Source organism: Mustelus asterias, chromosome 20 (assembly GCF_964213995.1).
Source record: "Mustelus asterias chromosome 20, sMusAst1.hap1.1, whole genome shotgun sequence".
Lineage (NCBI taxonomy): Eukaryota > Metazoa > Chordata > Chondrichthyes > Carcharhiniformes > Triakidae > Mustelus > Mustelus asterias.
Window position 1 is genome coordinate 82660531 of NC_135820.1, and position 19930 is coordinate 82680460.

At 46.7% G+C, this 19930-nt stretch overlaps 1 protein-coding gene across 2 annotated transcripts in view; it reads left to right on the top strand.

Annotated features, from left to right (window-relative positions):
• Positions 1–19930, top strand: part of fer1l4 (fer-1 like family member 4) — a 240860-nt gene that overhangs the window by 127951 nt on the left and 92979 nt on the right. For both annotated transcript variants that reach the window (XM_078237010.1, XM_078237011.1), the window contains one exon: positions 19630–19764. In XM_078237010.1, coding sequence (XP_078093136.1) covers positions 19630–19764 — 135 coding nt within the window. The remainder of the gene's footprint in view (positions 1–19629; positions 19765–19930) is intronic.

The following is a 19930-nucleotide window of genomic DNA, read 5'->3' on the forward strand; positions in this document are numbered from 1 at the left end:
ATCCACACTTCCAAGTATCTTACCATTAGCCCAGTACTCTGTATTCCTGTTACTCCTTCCAAAGTGAATCACCTCACACTTTTCCGCATTGAACTCCATTTGCCACCTCTCAGCCTAGCTCTGCAGCTTATCTATGTCCCTCAGTAACCTGCAACAACCTTCCGCACTGTCCACAACTCCATCAACTTTAGTGTCATCCGCAAATGTACTAACCCATCCTTCTACGCCCTCAACAGGTCATTTATAGAACCATAGAATCATAGAACATTACAGCACAGAAACAGGCCTTTTGGCCCTTCTTGCCTGTGCCGAACCATTTTTGTGCCTAGTCCCACACTGACCTGCACCTGGACCATATCCCTCCACACCCCTCTCATCCATGTACCTGTCCAAGTTTTTCTTAAATGTTAAAAGTGAGCCCGCATTTACCACTTCATCTGGCAGCTCATTCCAAACTCCCACCACTCTGTGTGAAGAAACCCCCCCTAATATTCCCTTTAAACTTTTCCCCCCTCACCCTTAACCCATGTCCTCTAGTTATTTTCTCCCCTAGCCTCAGTGGAAAAAGCCTGCTTGCATTCACTCTATCTATAGCCATCATAATTTTATACACCTCTATCAAATCCCCCTTCCTTCTTCTACGCTCCAGGGAATAAAGTCCTAACCTATTCAACCTTTCTCTGTAACTCAGTTTCTCAAGTCCCGGCAACATCCTTGTAAACCTTCTCTGCACTCTTTCAACCTTATTAATATCCTTCCTGTATTTAGGTGTCCAAAACTGCACACAATACTCTAATTTCGGCCTCACCAATGTCTTATACAACCTAGCTGTAAGAAAACAGAGGGTGGTGGTTGATGGGAAATATTCATCCTGGAGTTCAGTTACTAGTGGTGTACCGCAAGGATCTGTTTTGGGGCCACTGCTGTTTGTCATTTTTATTAATGACCTGGATGAGGGCGTGGAAGGATGGATTAGTAAATTCGCGGATGACACGAAAGTCGGTGGAGTTGTAGACAGTGCGGAGGGAAGTGGCAGGTTACAGAGGGACATAGGTAAGCTGCAGAGCTGGGCTGAGAGGTGGCAAATGGAGTTTAATGTGGAAAAGTGTGAGGTGATTCACTTTGGAAGGAGTGACAGGAATACAGAGTACTGGGCAAATGGTAAGATACTTGGTAGTGTGGATGAACAGAGGGATCTGGGTGTCCATGTGCATAGATCCCTGAAAGTTGGCACCCAGGTTGATAGGGTTGTTAAGAAGGCGTACGGTGTGTTAGCTTTTATTGGTAGAGGGATTGAGTTTCGGAGCCAGGAGGTCATGCTGCAACTGTACAAAACTCTGGTGCGGCCGCATTTGGAGTATTGCGTACAGTTCTGGTCGCCGTATGATAGGAAAGATGTGGAAGTGTTGGAAAGGGTGCAGAGGAGATTTACCAGGATGTTGCCTGGTATGGTGGGAAAATCATATGAGGAAAGGCTGAGGGGCTTGGGTTGTTTTCGTTAGAGAGAAGAAGGTTAAGAGGTGACTTAATAGAGGCATACAAGATGATCAGAGGATTAGATAGGGTGGATAGTGAGAGCCTTTTTCCTTGGATGGTGATGGCTAGCATGAGGGGACATAGCTTTAAATTGAGGGGTGAGAGATATAGGACAGATGTTAGAGGTAGGTTCTTTACTCAGAGAGTAGTAAGGGCGTGGAATGCCCTGCCTGCAGCAGTAGTGGACTCGTCAACATTAAGAGCATTCAAATGGTTATTGGATAAACATATGGATGATATTGGAATAGTGTAGGTTTGATGGGCTTTAGATTGGTTTCACTGGTCGGCGCAACATCGAGGGCCGAAGGGCCTGTACTGCGCTGTAGTGTTCTATGTAGTGTTCTATCTAACCTCACCATAACATTCCAACTCCTATGCTCAATACTTTGATTTATAAAGGCCAATGTACCAAAAGCACTCTTTACGATCCTATCTACCTGTGACGCCACTTTTAGGGAATTATGTAGAAGAAGAAGAAATAGAAATCCTACAGTGCAGAAGGAGGCCATTCGGCCCATCGAGTCTGCACCGACCACAATCCCACCCAGGCCCTACCTCCACATATTTTACCCGCTAATCCCTCTAACCTACGCATCCCAGGACTCTAAGGAGCAATTTTTTTAACCTGGCCAATTAACCTAACCTGCACATCTTTGGACTGTGGGAGGAAACCGGAGCACCCGGAGGAAACCCACGCAGACACGAGGAGAATGTGCAAACTCCACACAGACAGTGACCTGAGCATCGAACCCAGGACCCTGGAGCTGTGAAGCACCAGTGCTAACCACTGTGCTACCGTGCCGCCCAGATCCCTCTGTTCTACTGCACTCTTCAGTGTCCTACCATTTACCTTGTATGTTCTACCTTGGTTTGTCCTTCCAAAGTGCAATACCTCACACTTGTCTGCATTAAACTCCATCTGCCATTTTGTAGCCCATTTTTCTAGCTGGTCCAAATCCCTCTGCAAGCTTTGAAAACCTTCCTCACTGTCCACTACACCTCCAATCTTTGTATCATCAGCAAACTTGCTGATCCAATTTACCACATTATCATCCAGATCATTGATATAGATGACAAACAACAATGGACCCAGCACTGATCCCTGTGGCACACCACTAGTCACAGGCCTCCACTCAGAGAAGCAATCCTCCACTACCACTCTCTGGCTTCTTCCATTGAGCCAGTGTCTAATCCAATTTACTACCTCTCCATGTATACATAGCGACTGAACCTTCCTGACTAACCTCCCATGCGGGACCTTGTCAAAGGCCTTACTGAAGCCCATGTAGACAACATCCACTGCCTTCCCTTCATCCACTTTCCTGGTAACCTCCTTGAAAAACTCTAATAGATTGGTTAAACATGACCTACCACGCACAAAGCCATGTTGACTCTCCCTAATAAGTCCTTGTCTATCCAAATATTTGTAGATCCTATCTCTTAATACTCCTTCCAATAATTTACCTACTACTGATGTCAAACTTACCAGCCTATAATTTCCCGCATTACTTTTTGAGCCTTTTTTGAACAACATGAGCTATCCTCCAATCATCCGGCACCTCACCCGTGGATACCGACATTTTAAATATATCTGCCAGGGCCCCTGCAATTTCAATACTAGTCTCCTTCAAGGTCCGAGGGAATACCCTGTCCGGTCCTGGGGATTTATCTACTCTGATTTAGAACATAGAACATAGAACAGTACAGCACAGAACAGGCCCTTCGGCCCACGATGTTGTGCCGAGCTTTATCTGAAACCAAGATCAAGCTATCCCACTCCCTATCATCCTGGTGTGCTCCATGTGCCTATCCAATAACCGCTTAAATGTTCCCAAAGTGTCTGACTCCACTATTACTGCAGGCAGTACATTCTACACCCCAACCACTCTCTGCGTAAAGAACCTACCTCTGATATCCTTCCTATATCTCCCACCACGAACCCTATAGTTATGCCCCCTTGTAATAGCTCCATCCACCCGAGGAAATAGTCTTTGAACGTTCACTATATCTATCCCCTTCATCATTTTATAAACCTCTATTAAGTCTCCCCTCAGCCTCCTCCGCTCCAGAGAGAACAGCCCTAGCTCCCTCAACCTTTCCTCATAAGACGTACCCTCCAAACCAGGCAGCATCCTGGTAAATCTCCTCTGCACTCTTTCCAGCGCTTCCACATCCTTCTTATAGTGAGGTGACCAGAACTGCACACAATATTCCAAATGTGGTCTCACCAAGGTCCTGTACAGTTGCAGCATAACCCCATGGCTCTTAAACTCCAACCCCCTGTTAATAAAAGCTAACACACTATAGGCCTTCTTCACAGCTCTATCCACTTGAGTGGCAACCTTTAGAGATCTGTGGATATGGACCCCAAGATCTCTCTGTTCCTCCACAGTCTTCAGAACCCTACCTTTGACCCTGTAATCCACATTTAAATTAGTCCTACCAAAATGAATCACCTCACATTTATCAGGGTTAAACTCCATTTGCCATTTTTCAGCCCAGCTTTGCATCCATAAGACCATAAGACCATAAGACATAGGAGCGGAAGTAAGGCCATTCGGCCCATCGAGTCCACTCCACCATTCAATCATGGTTGATTTCAACTCCATTTACCCGCTCTCTCCCCATAGCCCTTAATTCCTCGAGAAATCAAGAATTTATCAATTTCTGTCTTGAAGACGCTCAACGTCTCGGCCTCCACAGCCCTCTGTGGCAATGAATTCCACAGACCCACCACTCTCTGGCTGAAGAAATTTCTCCTCATCTCTGTTCTAAAGTGACTCCCTTTTATTCTAAGGCTGTGCCCCCGCGTCCTAGTCTCCCCTGTTAATGGAAACAACTTCCCTACGTCCATCCTATCTAAGCCGTTCATTATCTTGTAAGTTTCTATCAGATCTCCCCTCAACCTCCTAAACTCCAATGAATATAATCCCACGATCCTCAGACGTTCATCGTATGTCAGGCCTACCATTCCTGGGATCATCCGTGTGAATCTCCGCTGGACCCGCTCCAGTGCCAGTATGTCCTTCCTGAGGTGTGGGGCCCAAAATTGCTCACAGTACTCCAAATGGGGCCTAACCAGTGCTTTATAAAGCCTCAGAAGTACATCCCTGCTTTTGTATTCCAAGCCTCTTGAGATAAATGACAACATTACATTTGCTTTCTTAATTACGGACTCAACCTGCACGTTTACCTTTAGAGAATCCTGGACTAGGACTCCCAAGTCCCTTTGCACTTTAGCATTATGAATTTTGTCACCGTTTAGAAAATAGTCCATGCCTCTATTCTTTTTTCCAAAGTGTACGACCTCGCACTTGCCCACGTTGAATTTCATCAGCCACTTCTTGGACCACTCTCCTAAACTGTCTAAATCTTTCTGCAGCCTCCCCACCTCCTCAATACTACCTGCCCCTCCACCTATCTTTGTATCATCGGCAAACTTGGCCAGAATGCTCCCAGTCCCGTCATCTAGATCGTTAATATATAAAGAGAACAGCTGTGGCCCCAACACTGAACCCTGCGGGACACCACTTGTCACCGGTTGCCATTCTGAGAAAGAACCTTTTATCCCAACTCTCTGCCTTCTGTCTGACAGCCAATCGTCAATCCATGTTAGTACCTTGCCTCGAATACCATGGGCCCTTATTTTACTCAGCAGTCTCCCGTGAGGCACCTTGTCAAAGGCCTTTTGGAAGTCAAGATAGATAACATCCATTGGCTCTCCTTGGTCTAACCTATTTGTTATCTCTTCAAAGAACTCTAACAGGTTTGTCAGGCACGACCTCCCCTTACTAAATCCATGCTGACTTGTCTTAATCCGACCCTGCACTTCCAAGAATTTAGAAATCTCATCCTTAACGATGGATTCTAGAATTTTGCCAACAACTGAGGTTAGGCTAATTGGCCTATAATTTTCCATCTTTTTTCTTGTTCCCTTCTTGAACAGTGGGGTTACAACAGCGATTTTCCAATCCTCTGGGACTTTCCCTGACTCCAGTGACTTTTGAAAGATCATAACTAACGCCTCCACTATTTCTTCAGCTATCTCCTTTAGAACTCTAGGATGTAGCCCATCTGGGCCCGGAGATTTATCAATTTTCAGACCTTTTAGTTTCTCTAGCACTTTCTCCTTTGTGATGGCAACCATATTCAACTCTGCCCCCTGACTTTCCTGAATTGTTGGGATATTACTCATGTCTTCTACTGTGAAGACTGACGCAAAGTACTTATTAAGTTCCTCAGCTATTTCCTTGTCTCCCATCACTAGATTACCAGCGTCATTTTGGAGCGGCCCAATGTCTACTTTTGCCTCCCGTTTGTTTTTAATGTATTTAAAGAAACTTTTACTATCATTCCTAATGTTACTGGCTAGCCTACCTTCATATTTGATCCTCTCCTTCCTTATTTCTCTCTTTGTTATCCTCTGTTTGTTTTTATAGCCTTCCCAATCTTCTGACTTCCCACTACTCTTTGCCACATTATAGGCTCTCTCTATCTATGTCTCTTTGCAGCCTACAACAGCCCTCCACCTCATCCACTACTCCACCAATCTTGGTGTCATCAGCAAATTTACTGATCCACCCTTCAGCCCCCTCCTCTAAGTCATTAATAAAAATCACAAAGAGCAGAGGACCAAGCACTGATCCCTGTGGCACTCCGCGAGCAACCTGCCTCCAATCCGAAAATTTTCCATCCACCACCATCCTCTGTCTTCGATCAGACAGCCAGTTGCCTACCCAATCGGCCAACTTTCCCTCTATCCCACACCTCCTCACTTTCATCATAAGCCGACCATGGGGGACCTTATCAAACGCCTTACTAAAATCCATGAAATGACATCAACTGCCCTACCTTCGTCAACACACTTAGTTACCTCCTCAAAATGTCATAATTCCATGTGTCGATCCACGCCCTCAGCTCATCTGCCTTCCCCACAATACTCCTGGCATTGAAATAGACACACCTCAGAAGATTATTACCACCTTATTATTTAGAAAAATGACAAACAGCAGTGGCCCCAAAACAGATCCTTGCGGTACACCACAAGTAACTGAACTCCAGGATGAACATTTCCCATCAACCACCACCCCCTGTCTTCTTACATAGAAACATAGAAAAACTACAGCACAATACAGGCCCTTCAGCCCACAAAGTTGTGCCGAACATGTCCCTACCTTAGCGATTACTAGGCTTACCTATAACCCTCTATCTTACTAAGTTCCATGTACTTATCTAAAAGTCTCTTAAAAGACCCTATCGAATACGCCTCCACCACCGTTGCTGGCAGCCCATTCCATGCACCCACCACCCTCTGAGTGAAAAACTTACCCCTGACATCTCCTCTGTACCTACACCCCAGCACCTTAAACCTGTGTCCTCTTGTGGCAATCATTTCAGCCCTGGGAAAAAGCCTCTGACTATCCACTCGATCAATACCTCTCAACATCTTATACACCTCTATCAGGTCACCTCTCATCCTTCGTCTCTCCAAGGAGAAAAGGCCGAGCTCACTCAACCTATCCTCATAAGGCATTCACCCCAACCCAGGCAACATCCTTGTAAATCTCCTCTGCACCCTTTCTATGGCTTCCACATCCTTCCTGTAATGAGGCAACCAGAACTGAGCACAGTACTCCAAGTGTGGTCTGACCAGGGTCTTATATAGTTGCAACATTATCTCAACATTAACTCCTAAACTCAATTCCTCGATTGATGAAGGCCAATACACCATACGCCTTCTTAACCACAGCCTCAACCTGCACAGCTGCTTTGAGCGTCCTATGAACTCGGACCACAAGATCCATCTGATCTTCCACACTGCCAAGAGTCCCACCATTAATATTATATTCCGCCATGCTATTTGACCTGCCAAAATGAACCACCTCACACTTATCTGGGTTGAACTCCATCTGCCACTTCTCCGCCCAGTCTTGCATCCTATCAATGTCTCGCTGCAACTTCTGACATCCCTCCACACTATCCACAACACCTCCAACCTTTGTGTCATCAGCAAACTTACCAACCCATCCCTCCACTTCCTCATCCAGGTCATTTATAAAAATCACAAAGAGTAAAGGTTCCAGAACAGATCCCTGGGGCACTCCACTGGTGACCGGCCTCCATGCAGAATATGACCCATCTATAACCACTCTTTGCCTTCTGTGGGCAAGCCAGTTCTGGATCCACAAAGCAATGTCCCCTTGGATCCCATGCCCCCTCACTTTCTCAATAAGCCTTGCATGAGGCACCCCATGCCAATTCCTGATCCAAACCGCTAAATCACCCTCAATCCCATGCGTCCGTATTTTCTGCAATAGCTTACCGTGGGGAACCTTATCAAACGCTTTACTGAAATCCATATACACTACATCAACTGCTTTACCCTCATCCACCTCTTTGGTCACCTTCTCAAAGAACTCAATAAGGTTTGTGAGGCACGACCTACCCTTCACAAAACCGTGTTGACTATCCCTAATCAAATTATTCCTTTCTAGATGATTATAAATCCTATCGCTTATAATCCTTTCCAAAACTTTGCCCAGAACAGAAGTAAGGCTCACTGGTCTATGATTACCAGGGTTGTCTCTACTCCCCTTCTTGAACAAGGGGACAATATTTGCTATCATAGAAACCCTACAGTGCAGAAGGAGGCCATTTGGCCCATCAAGTCTGCACCGACCACAATCCCACCCAGGCCCTACCCCCATATCCCTACATATTTACCCGCTAATCCCTCTAACCTACACATCTCAGGACACTAAGGGGCAATTTTAGCATGGCCAATCAACCTAACCCGCACATCTTTGGACTGTGGGAGGAAACCGGAGCACCCGGAGGAAACTCACGCAGACACGAGGAGAATGTGCAAACTCCACACAGACAGTGACCCGAGCCGGGAATCGAACCCAGGTCCCTGGAGCTGTGAAGCAGCAGTGCTAACCACTGTGCTACCGTGCCACCAGTCTTCTGGCACTATTCCTGTAGACAATGACGACATAAAGATCAAAGCCAAAGGCTCTGCAATCTCCTCCCTAGCCTCCAAGAGAATCCTAGGATAAATCCCATTCGGCCCAGGGGACTTATCTATTTTCACACTTTCCAGAATTGCTAACACCTCCTCCTTATTAACCTCAATCCCGTCTAGTGTAATAGCCTGTATCTCAGTATTCTCCTCGACAACATTGTCTTTTTCCTGTGTGAATACTGACGAAAAATATTCATTTAGCGCCTCTCCTATCTCTTCAGACTCCACGCACAACTTCCCACTCCTGTCCTTGACTGGCCCTAATCTTACCCGAGTCATTCTTTTACTCCTGACATACCTATAGAAAGCTTTAGGCTTTTCCTTGATCCTACCTGCCAAAGACTTCTCATGTCCCCTCTTGGCTCTTCTTAACTCTCTCTTTAGGTCCTTCCTGGCTAACTTGTAACTCTCAAGCGCCCTAACTGAGCCTTCACGTCTCATCGTTACATAAGTCTCCTTCTTCCTCTTCACAAGAGATTCAACTTCTTTAGTAAACCATGGTTCCCTCGCTCGACCACTTCCTGCCTGCCTGACAGGTACATACTTATCAAGGACACGCAGGAGCTGTTCCTTGAACAAGCTCCACATTTCAATTGTGCCCATCCCCTGCAGTTTCCTTCCCCAACCTATGCCAGCTAAATCTCGCCTAATCGCATCATAATTTCCTTTCCCCCAGCTATAACTCTTGCTCTTCGGTATATACCTATCCCTTTCCATCGCTAAAATAAACGTAACCGAATTGTGGTCACGATCACCAAAGTGCTCACCTACCTCCAAATCTAACACCTGGTCTGGTTCATTACCCAGTACCAAATCCAATGTGGCCTCGCCTCTTGTTGGTCTATCTACATACTGCGTCAGGAAACCCTCCTGCACACACTGGACAAAAACTGACCCCTCTAAAGTACTCGAACTATAGCGTTTCCAGTCAATATTTGTAAAGTTAAAGTCCCCCAGTACAACTACCCTGTTACTTTCGCTCCTATCCAGAATCATCTTTGCAATCTTTTCCTCTACATCTCTGGAACTTTTCGAAGGTCTATAGAAAACTCCCAACAGGGTGACCTCTCCTTTCCTGTTTCTAATCTCAGCCCAAACTACCTCAGTAGACGAGTCCTCATCAAACGTCCTTTCTGCCACCGTAATACTGTCCTTGACTAATAATGCCACACCTCCACCTCTTTTACCACCTTCCCTGCTCTTACTGAAACATCTAAACCCCGGAACCTGCAACAACCATTCCTGTCCCTGCTCTATCCATGTCTCCGAGATGGCCACAACATCGAAATCCCAGGTACCAACCCATGCTGCAAGTTCACCCACCTTATTCCGGATGCTCCTGGCGTTGAAGTATACACACTTCAAACCACCTTCCTGCCTGCCAGTACACTCCTGCGACGCTGAAACCTTATCCATGACCTCACTACTCTCAACCTCCTGTACACTGGATCTACAATTCAGGTACCCACCCCCCTGCTGAATTAGTTTAAACCCTCCCGAAGAGCATTAACAAATTTCCCCCCCAGGATATTGGTACCCCTCTGGTTCAGGTGCAGACCATCCCGTTTGTAGAGGTCCCACCTACCCCAGAAAGATCTCCAATTGTCCAGGTATCTGAATCCCTCCCTCCTGCACCATCCCTGTAGCCACATGTTCAATTGCTCTCTCTCCCTATTCCTTTCCACGCTAGCACGTGGCACTGGTAACAAACCAGAGATAACAACTCTGTTTGTTCTAACCCTAAGCTTTCACCCTAACTCCCTGAATTTCTGCCTTACATCCCCATCCCTTTTCCTACCTATGTCTTTGGTGCCGATGTGAACCACAACTTGGGGCTGGTCCCCCTCCCCTTTAAAGATCCCGAAAACACGATCCGCAGGGCTCTGTACTGGGGCCTCTGCTATTTGTGATATATATAAATGATTTGGAAGAAGGTGTAACTGGTGTAATCAGCAAATTTGCGGATGACACGAAGGTGGCTGGACTTGCGGATAGCGAAGAGCATTGTCGGGCAATACAGCAGGTTATAGATAGGCTGGAAAATTGGGCGGAGAGGTGGCAGATGGAGTTTAATCCGGATGAATGCGAAGTGATGCATTTTGGAAGAAATAATGTAGGGAGGAGTTATACCATAAATGGCAGAGTCATCAGGAGTATAGAAACACAGAAGGACCTAGGTGTGCAAGTCCACAAATCCTTGAAGGTGGCAACACAGGTGGAGAAGGTGGTGAAGAAGGCATATGGTATGCTTGCCTTTATAGAACGGGGTATAGACTATAAAAGCTGGAGTCTGATGATGCAGCTGTATAGAATGCTGGTTAGGCCACATTTGGAGTACTGCGTCCAGTTCTGGTCGCCGCACTACCAGAAGGACGTGGAGGCGTTAGAGAGAGTGCAGAGAAGGTTTACCAGGATGTTGCCTGGTACGGAGGGTCTTAGCTATGAGGAGAGATTGGGTAAACTGGGGTTGTTCTCCCTGGAAAGACGGAGAATGAGGGGAGATCTAATAGAGGTGTACAAGATTATGAAGGGGATAGATAGGGTGAACAGTGGGAAGCTTTTTCCCAGGTCGGAGGTGACGATCACGAGGGGTCACGGGCTCAAGGTGAGAAGGGCGAAGTATAACTCAGATATCAGAGGGATGTTTTTTACACAGAGGGTGGTGGGGGCCTGGAATGCGCTGCCAAGTAGGGTGGTGGAGGCAGGCACGCTGACATCGTTTAAGACTTACCTGGATAGTCACATGAGCAGCCTGGGAATGGAGGGATACAAACGATTGGTCTAGTTGGACCAAGGAGCGGCACAGGCTTGGAGGGCCGAAGGGCCTGTTTCCTGTGCTGTACTGTTCTTTGTTCTTTGTTCTTTGTATCACAGACCCCGGCACCTGGGAGGCAACACACCAACCGCGAGTCCCTCTTGTTCCCACAGAATCTCCTATCTGTCCTCACCAATGTCATGTACAACTGCAGCATAACTTCCCAACTTCTATACTGATGAAGGCCATCTTGCCAAAAGCCTTCTTCATTACCCTATCTACCTGTGACTCCACCTTTAGAGAACCGTGCACCTGAACTCCAAGGTCCGTTTGTTCCACGATGCTCCCGGAGGTCCTACCATTCACCGTGAAAGTCCTACTTTGATTTGACTTTCCAAAATGCAGCATTTCACACTTATCTGTATTGAACTCCATTTGCCATTTCTCGGCCCACTTCCCGAGCTGATCAAGATGCTGCTGCGATTTTTGATAACCTTCCTCACTGTCTACAATACCACCTGTTTTAGTGTCATCTGCAAACTTACTGATCATGCCTTGTACAATCTCATCCAAATCATTGATATAGATAACAAACAGCAATGGGCCCAGCACTGACTCCTGAGGCACACCACTAGTCACAGGCCTCCAGTCCGACAAGCATCCTTCCACCATTACCCTCTGCTTCCGACCATCCTCCGGAGCCTTCAACATGTCATTGATGAAGACGAACATCTCGCCAAGGCCATCCCCACACCCCCACTTCTTGCCTTCAAACAACCGCACAACCTCAAACAGACCATTGTCCGCAGCAAACTACCCAGCCTTCAGGAGAACAGTGACCAAGACACCACACAACCCTGCCACAGCAACCTCTGCAAGACGTGCCGGATCATCGACACAGATGCCATCATCTCACGTGAGAACACCATCCACCAGGTACACGGTACATACTCTTGCAACTCGGCCAACGTTGTCTACCTGATACGCTGCAAGAAAGGATGTCCCGAGGCATGGTACATTGGGGAAACTATGCAGACGCTGCGACAACGGATGAATGAACACCGCTCGACAATCACCAGGCAAGACTGTTCTCTTCCTGTTGGGGAGCACTTCAGCGGTCACGGGCATTCGGCCTCTGATATTCGGGTAAGCGTTCTCCAAGGCGGCCTTCGCGACACACGACAGCGCAGAGTCGCGGAGCAGAAACTGATAGCCAGGTTCCGCACACACAAGGACGGCCTCAACCGGGATATTGGGTTTATGTCACACTATTTCACATAAATATTTCTGCTTTTTTCCTCCTGAGTCTTTATCATGCGATCCTAGAATCAGAATTTATGTCACACTATTTGTAACTCCCACAGTTGCGTGGACCTGCAGAGTTTCACTGGCTGTCTTGTCTGGAGACAATACACATCTTTTTAGCCTGTCTTGATGCTCTCTCCACTCCCATTGTTTTGTTTCTTAAAGACTGGATTAGTTGTAAGTATTCGCATTCCAACCATTATTCATGTAAATTGAGTCTGTGTCTTATAAGTTCTGTTTGTGAACAGAATTCCCACTCACCTGAAGAAGGGGCTCAGAGCCTCGAAAGCTTGTGTGGCTTTTGCTACCAAATAAACCTGTTGGACTTTAACCTGGTGTTGTTAAACTTCTTACTGTGTCCGACCATCAAGCCAACTGTATATCCAATTTGCCAGCTTTCCCTGGATTCCATGTGATCCAACCTTCCAGAGCAGCCTACCATGTGGAACTTTATCAAAGGCCTTACTGAAGTCCATAGAGACCACACCTACCACCGTGCCCTCATCAACCTTCCTGATCACTTCATCAAAGAACTCTTACAAATTTGTAAGCCATGATCTCCCATGCACAAAGCCGTGCTGACTACTCCTAATCAAAACCCTGTCTTTCCAAATGCCAAATATCTTATCTCAGAATCCTCTCCACTAACTCACCCATGGATGTTAGGCTTACCAGTCTATAATTCCCAAGTTTTTCTTTGCAGCCCTTTTAAAATAAGGGCACAACATTTGCTACCCTCCTGTATCCCTTGTACACCTCCAGGGAATCTCTTGATTCCAGCTGCTTCTACCTGAGCCATGCCTCCTTTTTCTTGGCCAAAATCTCAATATGTTTTGTCATCCAGGGTGCCCGACTCCTGCCAGCCTTGCCCTTCAGCCTAACAGGAACATATAGACCCTGAACTTTAGCTTTGTCACTTTTAAAGGCCTCCCACTTGCCGGAGGTCACTTTGCCTTCAAACAAGCTACTCCAAACAACCCTTGCAAGCTTCTGTCTAATTCCATCAAAATTCACCTTGCCCCACTTTAGAACTTGCACCAGTGGACCAGTTTTGTCCCTTTCCATAACTAATTTAAAATTAGTAGAACTATGGTCACTGGTCCCATAGTGGTCCCCACTGTCACCTCAGTCATTTGCCTTGCCCTATTTAGAACATAGAAGAACATAGAAAAACTACAGCACAAAACAGGCCCTTCGGCCCCACAAGTTGTGCCGAACATATCCCTATCTTTTAGGCCTACCGATAACCCTCCATCCTATTAAGTCTCATGTACTCATCCAGGAGTCCCTTAAAAGACCCTATTGAGTTTGCCTCCACCACCACTGATGGTAGCTGATTCCACTCGCCCACCACCCTCTGTGTGAAAAACTTCCCCCTAACATTTCCCCTGTACCTACCCCCCAGCACCTTAAACCTGTGTTCTCTCGTAGCAGCCATTTCCACCCTGGGAAAAAGCCTCTGAGAGTCCACCCGATCTATGCCTCTCAACATCTTATATACCTCTATTAGGTCTCCTCTCATCCTACGTCTCTCCAAGGAGAAAAGACCGAGCTCCCTCAGCCTATCCTCATAAGGCATGCCACTCAATCCAGGCAACATCCTTGTAAATCTCCTCTGCACCCTTTCAATCTTTTCCACATCCTTCCTGTAATGAGGTGACCAGAACTGAGCACAGTACTCCAAGTGGGGTCTGACGAGGGTCTTATATAGCTGCATCATTATCCCCGGACTCCTAAACTCAATCCCTCGATTGATAAAGGCCAGCACACCATACACCTTCTTAACCACCTCCTCCACCTGTGGGGCCGATTTTAGAGTCCTATGGACCCGGACCCCAAGGTCCTTCTGATCCTCTACAGTACTAAGAGTCTTTCCCTTTATATTGTACTCCTTCATCCCATGTGACCTGCCAAAATGGACCACTACGCATTTATAGAAACATAGAAAACTACAGCACAAAACAGGCCCTTCAGCCCCACACGTTGTGCCGAACATATCCCTACCTTTTAGGCCTCCCTATAACCCTCCATCCTATTAAGTCCCATGTACTCATCCAGGAGTCTCTTAAAAGACCCTATTGAGTTTGCCTCCACCGCCACTGACGGCAGCCGATTCCACTCGCCCACCACCCTCTGTGTGAAAAACTTCCCCCTAACATTTCCTCTGTACCTACCCCCCAGCACCTTAAACCTGTGTCCTCTCGTAGCAGCCATTTCCATCCTGGGAAAAAGCCTCTGAGAGTCCACTCGATCTATGCCTCTGAACATCTTATATACCTCTATTAGGTCTCCTCTCATCCTACGTCTCTCCAAGGAGAAAAGACCAAGCTCCCTCAGCCTATCCTCATAAGGCATGCCACTCAATCCAGGCAACATCCTTGTAAATCTCCTCTGCACCCTTTCAATCTTTTCCACATCCTTCCTGTAATGAGGTGACCAGAACTGAGCACAGTACTCCAAGTGGGGTCTGACGAGGGTCTTATATAGCTGGGTTGAAGTCCATCTGCCACTTCTCCGCCCAGTCTTGCATCCTATCTATGTCCCTCTGTAACTTCTGACGTCCCTCCAGACTATCCACAACCCCACCAACCTTTGTGTCGTCGGCAAACTTACCAACCCATCCCTCCACTTCCTCATCGAGGTCATTTATGAAAATGACAAACAGCAAGGGTCCCAGAACAGATCCCTGGGGCACACCACTGGTGACTGACCTCCAATTAGAAAAAGACCCATCTATACACACTCTCTGCCTCCTTTGGGCAAACACAGTAAGAGTTTTAACAACACCAGGTTAAAGTCCAACAGGTTTATTTGGTAGCAAACACCATTAGCTTTTGGAGCGCTGCTCCTTCGTCAGATGGAGTGGAAATCTGCTCTCAAACAGGGCACAGAGACACATAATCAAGTTACAGAATACTGATTAGAATGCAAATCTCTACAGCCAACCAGGTCTTAAAGATACAGACAATGTGAGTGGAGGGAGCATTAAGCACAGGTTAAAGAGATGTGTATTGTCTCCAGACAGGACAGCCAGCAAGTCCAGGAGGCAAGCTGTGGGGGTTACTGATAGTGTGACATAAACCCAACATCCCAGTTTAGGCTGTCCTCATGTGTGCGGAACTTGGCTATCGGTTTCTGCTCAGCGATTCTGCGCTGTCGTGTGTCGTGAAGGCCACCTTGAAGAACGCTTACCCGAAGATCAGAGGCTGAATGCCCGTGACCGCTGAAGTGCTCCCCCACAGGAAGAGAACAGTTTTGCCTGGTGATTGTCGAGCGGTGTTCAATCATCCGTTATCGTAGCGTCTGCATGGTTTCCCCAATGTACCATGCCTCAGGACATCCTTTCCTGCAGCGTATCAGGTAGACAATGTTGGCCGAGTTGCAAGAGTAGGTACCGTGTACCTGGCAGATGGTGTTCTCACGTAAGATGATGGCATCCGTGTCGATGATCCGGCATGTCTTGCAGAGGTTGCTGTGGCAGGGTTGAGTGGTGTCGTGGTCACTGTTCCCTGAAGGCTGGGTAGTTTGCTGCGGACAATGGTCTGTTTGAGGTTGTGCGGTTGTTTGAAGGCAAGAAGTGGGGATGTGGGGATGGCCTTGGCGAGATGTTTCTCTTCATCAGTGACATGTTGAAGGCTCCGGAGGAGATGCCGTAGCTTCTCCGCTCTGGGGAAGTACTGGACGACGAAGGGTACTCTGTCCACCGTGTCCCGTGTTTGTCTTCTGAGGAGGTTGGTGCGGTTTTTCGCTGTGGCACGTCGGAACTGTCGATCGATGAGTCGAGCTCCATATCCTGTTCTTATGAGGGCATCTTTCAGCGTCGGGAGGTGTCTGTTACGATCCTCCTCATCCGAGCAGATCCTGTGTATTCGGAGGGCTTGTCCGTAGGGGATGTCTTCTTTAACGTGTTTAGGGTGGAAGCTGGAGAAGTGGAGCATCGTGAGGTTATCCGTGGGCTTGCGGTACAGTGAGGTGCTGAGGTGACCGCCCTTAATGGAGATGCGTGTGTCCAAGAATGCAACCGATTCTGGAGAGTAGTCTATGGTGAGTCTGATGGTGGGATGGAACTTGTTGATGTCATCATATAGTTGTTTCAGTGATTGTTCACCATGACTCCAAAGGAAGAAAATGTCATCGATGTATCTGGTGTATAGCATCGGTTGAAGGTCCTGTGCGGTGAAGAAGTCTTGTTCGAACCTGTGCATGAAGATGTTGGCATATTGAGGTGTGAATTTGGTCCCCATGGCTGTTCCGTGTGTCTGGATGAAGAACTGGTTGTTGAGGGTGAAGACATTGTGGTCCAGGATGAAGCGGATGAGTTGTAAAATTGCATCTGGAAACTGGCAGTTGTCGACGTTGAGTACTGAGGCCGTTGCAGCAATGCCATCATGGTGGGGGATGCTGGTGTAGAGTGCTGAGACATCCATTGTGACGAGGAGTGCTCCTGGTTCAACTGCTCCATGTGCATTGTGTTTCTGTAGGAAGTCCGTAGTGTCGCGACAGAAGCTGGGGGTTCTTTGTACAATGGGTTTCAGGATGCCCTTGACATCGGCGGAGAGGTTCTCGCACAGGGTCCCATTGCCCGATACGATGGGACGGCCGGGTGTGTTTGCCTTGTGTATCTTCGGGAGGCAAGCCAGTTCTGGATCCACAGGGCAGCAGCCCCTTGGATCCCATGCCCTCTCACTTTTTCTGGAAGCCTTGCATGGGGGACCTTATCGAACGGCTTGCTAAAATCCTAATAAACCACATCTACCGCTTTCCCTTCGTCAATGTGTTTAGTCACATTTTCAAAGAACTCCACCAGGCTCGTAAGGCACGATCTGCCTTTGACAAAGCCATGCTGAGTATTCTTGAGCATACTAAACCTCTCTAAATGCTCATAAATCTTGTCCCTCAGGATCTTCTCCATCAGCTTACCAACCACTGAGGTTAGACTCACCGGTCGGTAATTTCCTGGGCTATCCCTATTCCCCTTCTTGAAAATAGGAACCACATCCACAATCCTCCAATCCTCCGGCACCTCTCCCGTCTCCATCTACGACACAAAGATCATCGCCAGAGGTTCTGCAATCTCTTCCCTTGCCTCCCAAGAGTAGGTCAAGTTTTGCCCTTTCCCGAGTAGGACCCTCCACATGCTGCCTGAGGAAACTTTGCTGAACACACTTAACAAACTCCACCCCATCTAAGTTTTTAACACTATGGCAGAGCCAGTCTATGTTAGGAAAATTAAAATCCCCGAATGTGACAACCCTATTACTCCTGCAAGTCTCCCCAATCTCCCTGCATATTTGTTCTTCTAATTCCTGTTGACTATTTGGGGGCCTATAGTACAACCCCAATAAGGTCACCATCCCCTTCTTATTTCTTAATTCCACCCACAAAGCCTCGCTGGATGATCCCTCGGTTATTTCATCTCTGACTACTGCCGTGATGCTCTCCTTAATCAAAAATGCAACTCCCCCTCCTCTCTTTCCTCCACCTCTGTCCCGTCTAAGGCATCTGTACCCTGGAACATTGAGCTGCCAGTCCTGTCTCTCCCTTAGCCATGTTTCAGTTATGGCTATAATATCCTAGTCCCACGTACCTATCCATGCCCTGAATTCATCAGCCTTACCAGTCAGTCCTCTTGCATTGAAATAAATGCAATTTAATCCAACAGGTAGTTAATAAAGTATGTAGTATCCTGCATTTTATTAATAGGGGCACAGAGTACAAGAGCAAGTAGGTTATACTGAACTTATACAAGAGACTCGTTAGACCCCAGCTGGAATATTGTGTACTGTTCTGGGCACCACACTATAGGAAGGATGTGGACACATTGGAGAGAGTGCAGAAGTTTACAAGAATGGTTCCAGCGATGAGAAACTTCAGCTATGAGGATGGATTGGAGAGGTTGGGACTGTTCTCCTTGGAGAGAAGAAGACTAAGAGGAGATTTGATAGAGATATTCAAAATCATGAGGGGGCTGGACAGAGCAGACAGGGAAAAACTGTTCCTGCTGGTACAAGGATTGAGAATGAGAAGGTACAAATTTGAAATGATTTTCGAAAGAAGCAAATGTGATGTGAGAAAAATCTTTTTCACCCAGCGAGTGGTTTGGGTCTGGATTGCACTGCCTGGGAGTGTGGTGGAGGCAGGTTCAATCAAGGCATTCAAGAGGGCATTAGATGAAACAAAACAATGTTCAGGGGTACAGGGGAAAGGCAGGAGAATGGCACTAAGTCACAATGCTCATTTGGGGAGCTGGTGCAGACATGATGGACCAAATGGTCTCCTCCTGCACCGTAACAATTCTGTGATTCTGAAACTATTGTAGACATGAGCAGTCTGTTCTAGTCTACCAACAAATGGGATAAATGGACAGGAAAACTGTATTTTACTGTAATTCCTGAACATCAAGAAACAGCCAATAACTTAACCCCCTCATATCCCAGACAGACAGCCTGATCATTGGACTTTCAAGTTGCACAGCATCTTTATCTGGAACCCCCTGTGACCTGATGCCAATGTAATAGTTTAGAAAGTGTTTCCGCCTCAGTTTGTTACTTTCCATTTCCTAAAGAGTTCCAAACTCTGCCATAAAACAGGATTCTGGTGATTCTGAGGAGGTGTCAAAGAGCCAGCTTGCCGCTATATTTTCTGAGTTTATGTACAGCAGTGTCTCTCTCAGAGAGTGTGCAGCCTGTGTCAGGCAAATGAAACTCGAGCAGTGTGAACATTTCACTCCTTTGGTCTAGAGCTTCCGAAACAAGCAAGAAATGGTTCATATTCTGAAAATGATGGGATTGCTAATGAAATGGCAGTAAGATCAGCAGCACCATTGTCCGTGAATCATCTCGCATTTCATCAATCTTACTGCAGTCTGATATAGCCAGGAGAATTGTGCAGCATGATAGGCATTTTAATTCAATGGATTCAGTGATGGGACATCTGCAGTTTCAATATATTAAAATCACTGAAATAGAATAGTTAAAGCAAATGTAACCTTTTCTACAATTCTTTACAGTATCTGGAAGAAACTCTTTCCCCAATGTGGTCAGAGATGTTGCTGTTTGATCAAATCCTGATCGAGGGAAGTAAAGAGGAACTGAAAAATGACCCCCCCATTATCATCATCAATATCTTCGACTATGACAGCTTGGTGAGTTTCAACTTAGCGCAGTTTAGGAAATAACTACAGCAGAATTGTTACGAGGGAAAACAAGCATTAATGCTGGATGACATTAAAGTAATCATCCTCAATTGCAAATATCACACACTGCGTAATAATAATAAATGCTTGACTACTAAACCAGCATTGAGATTGG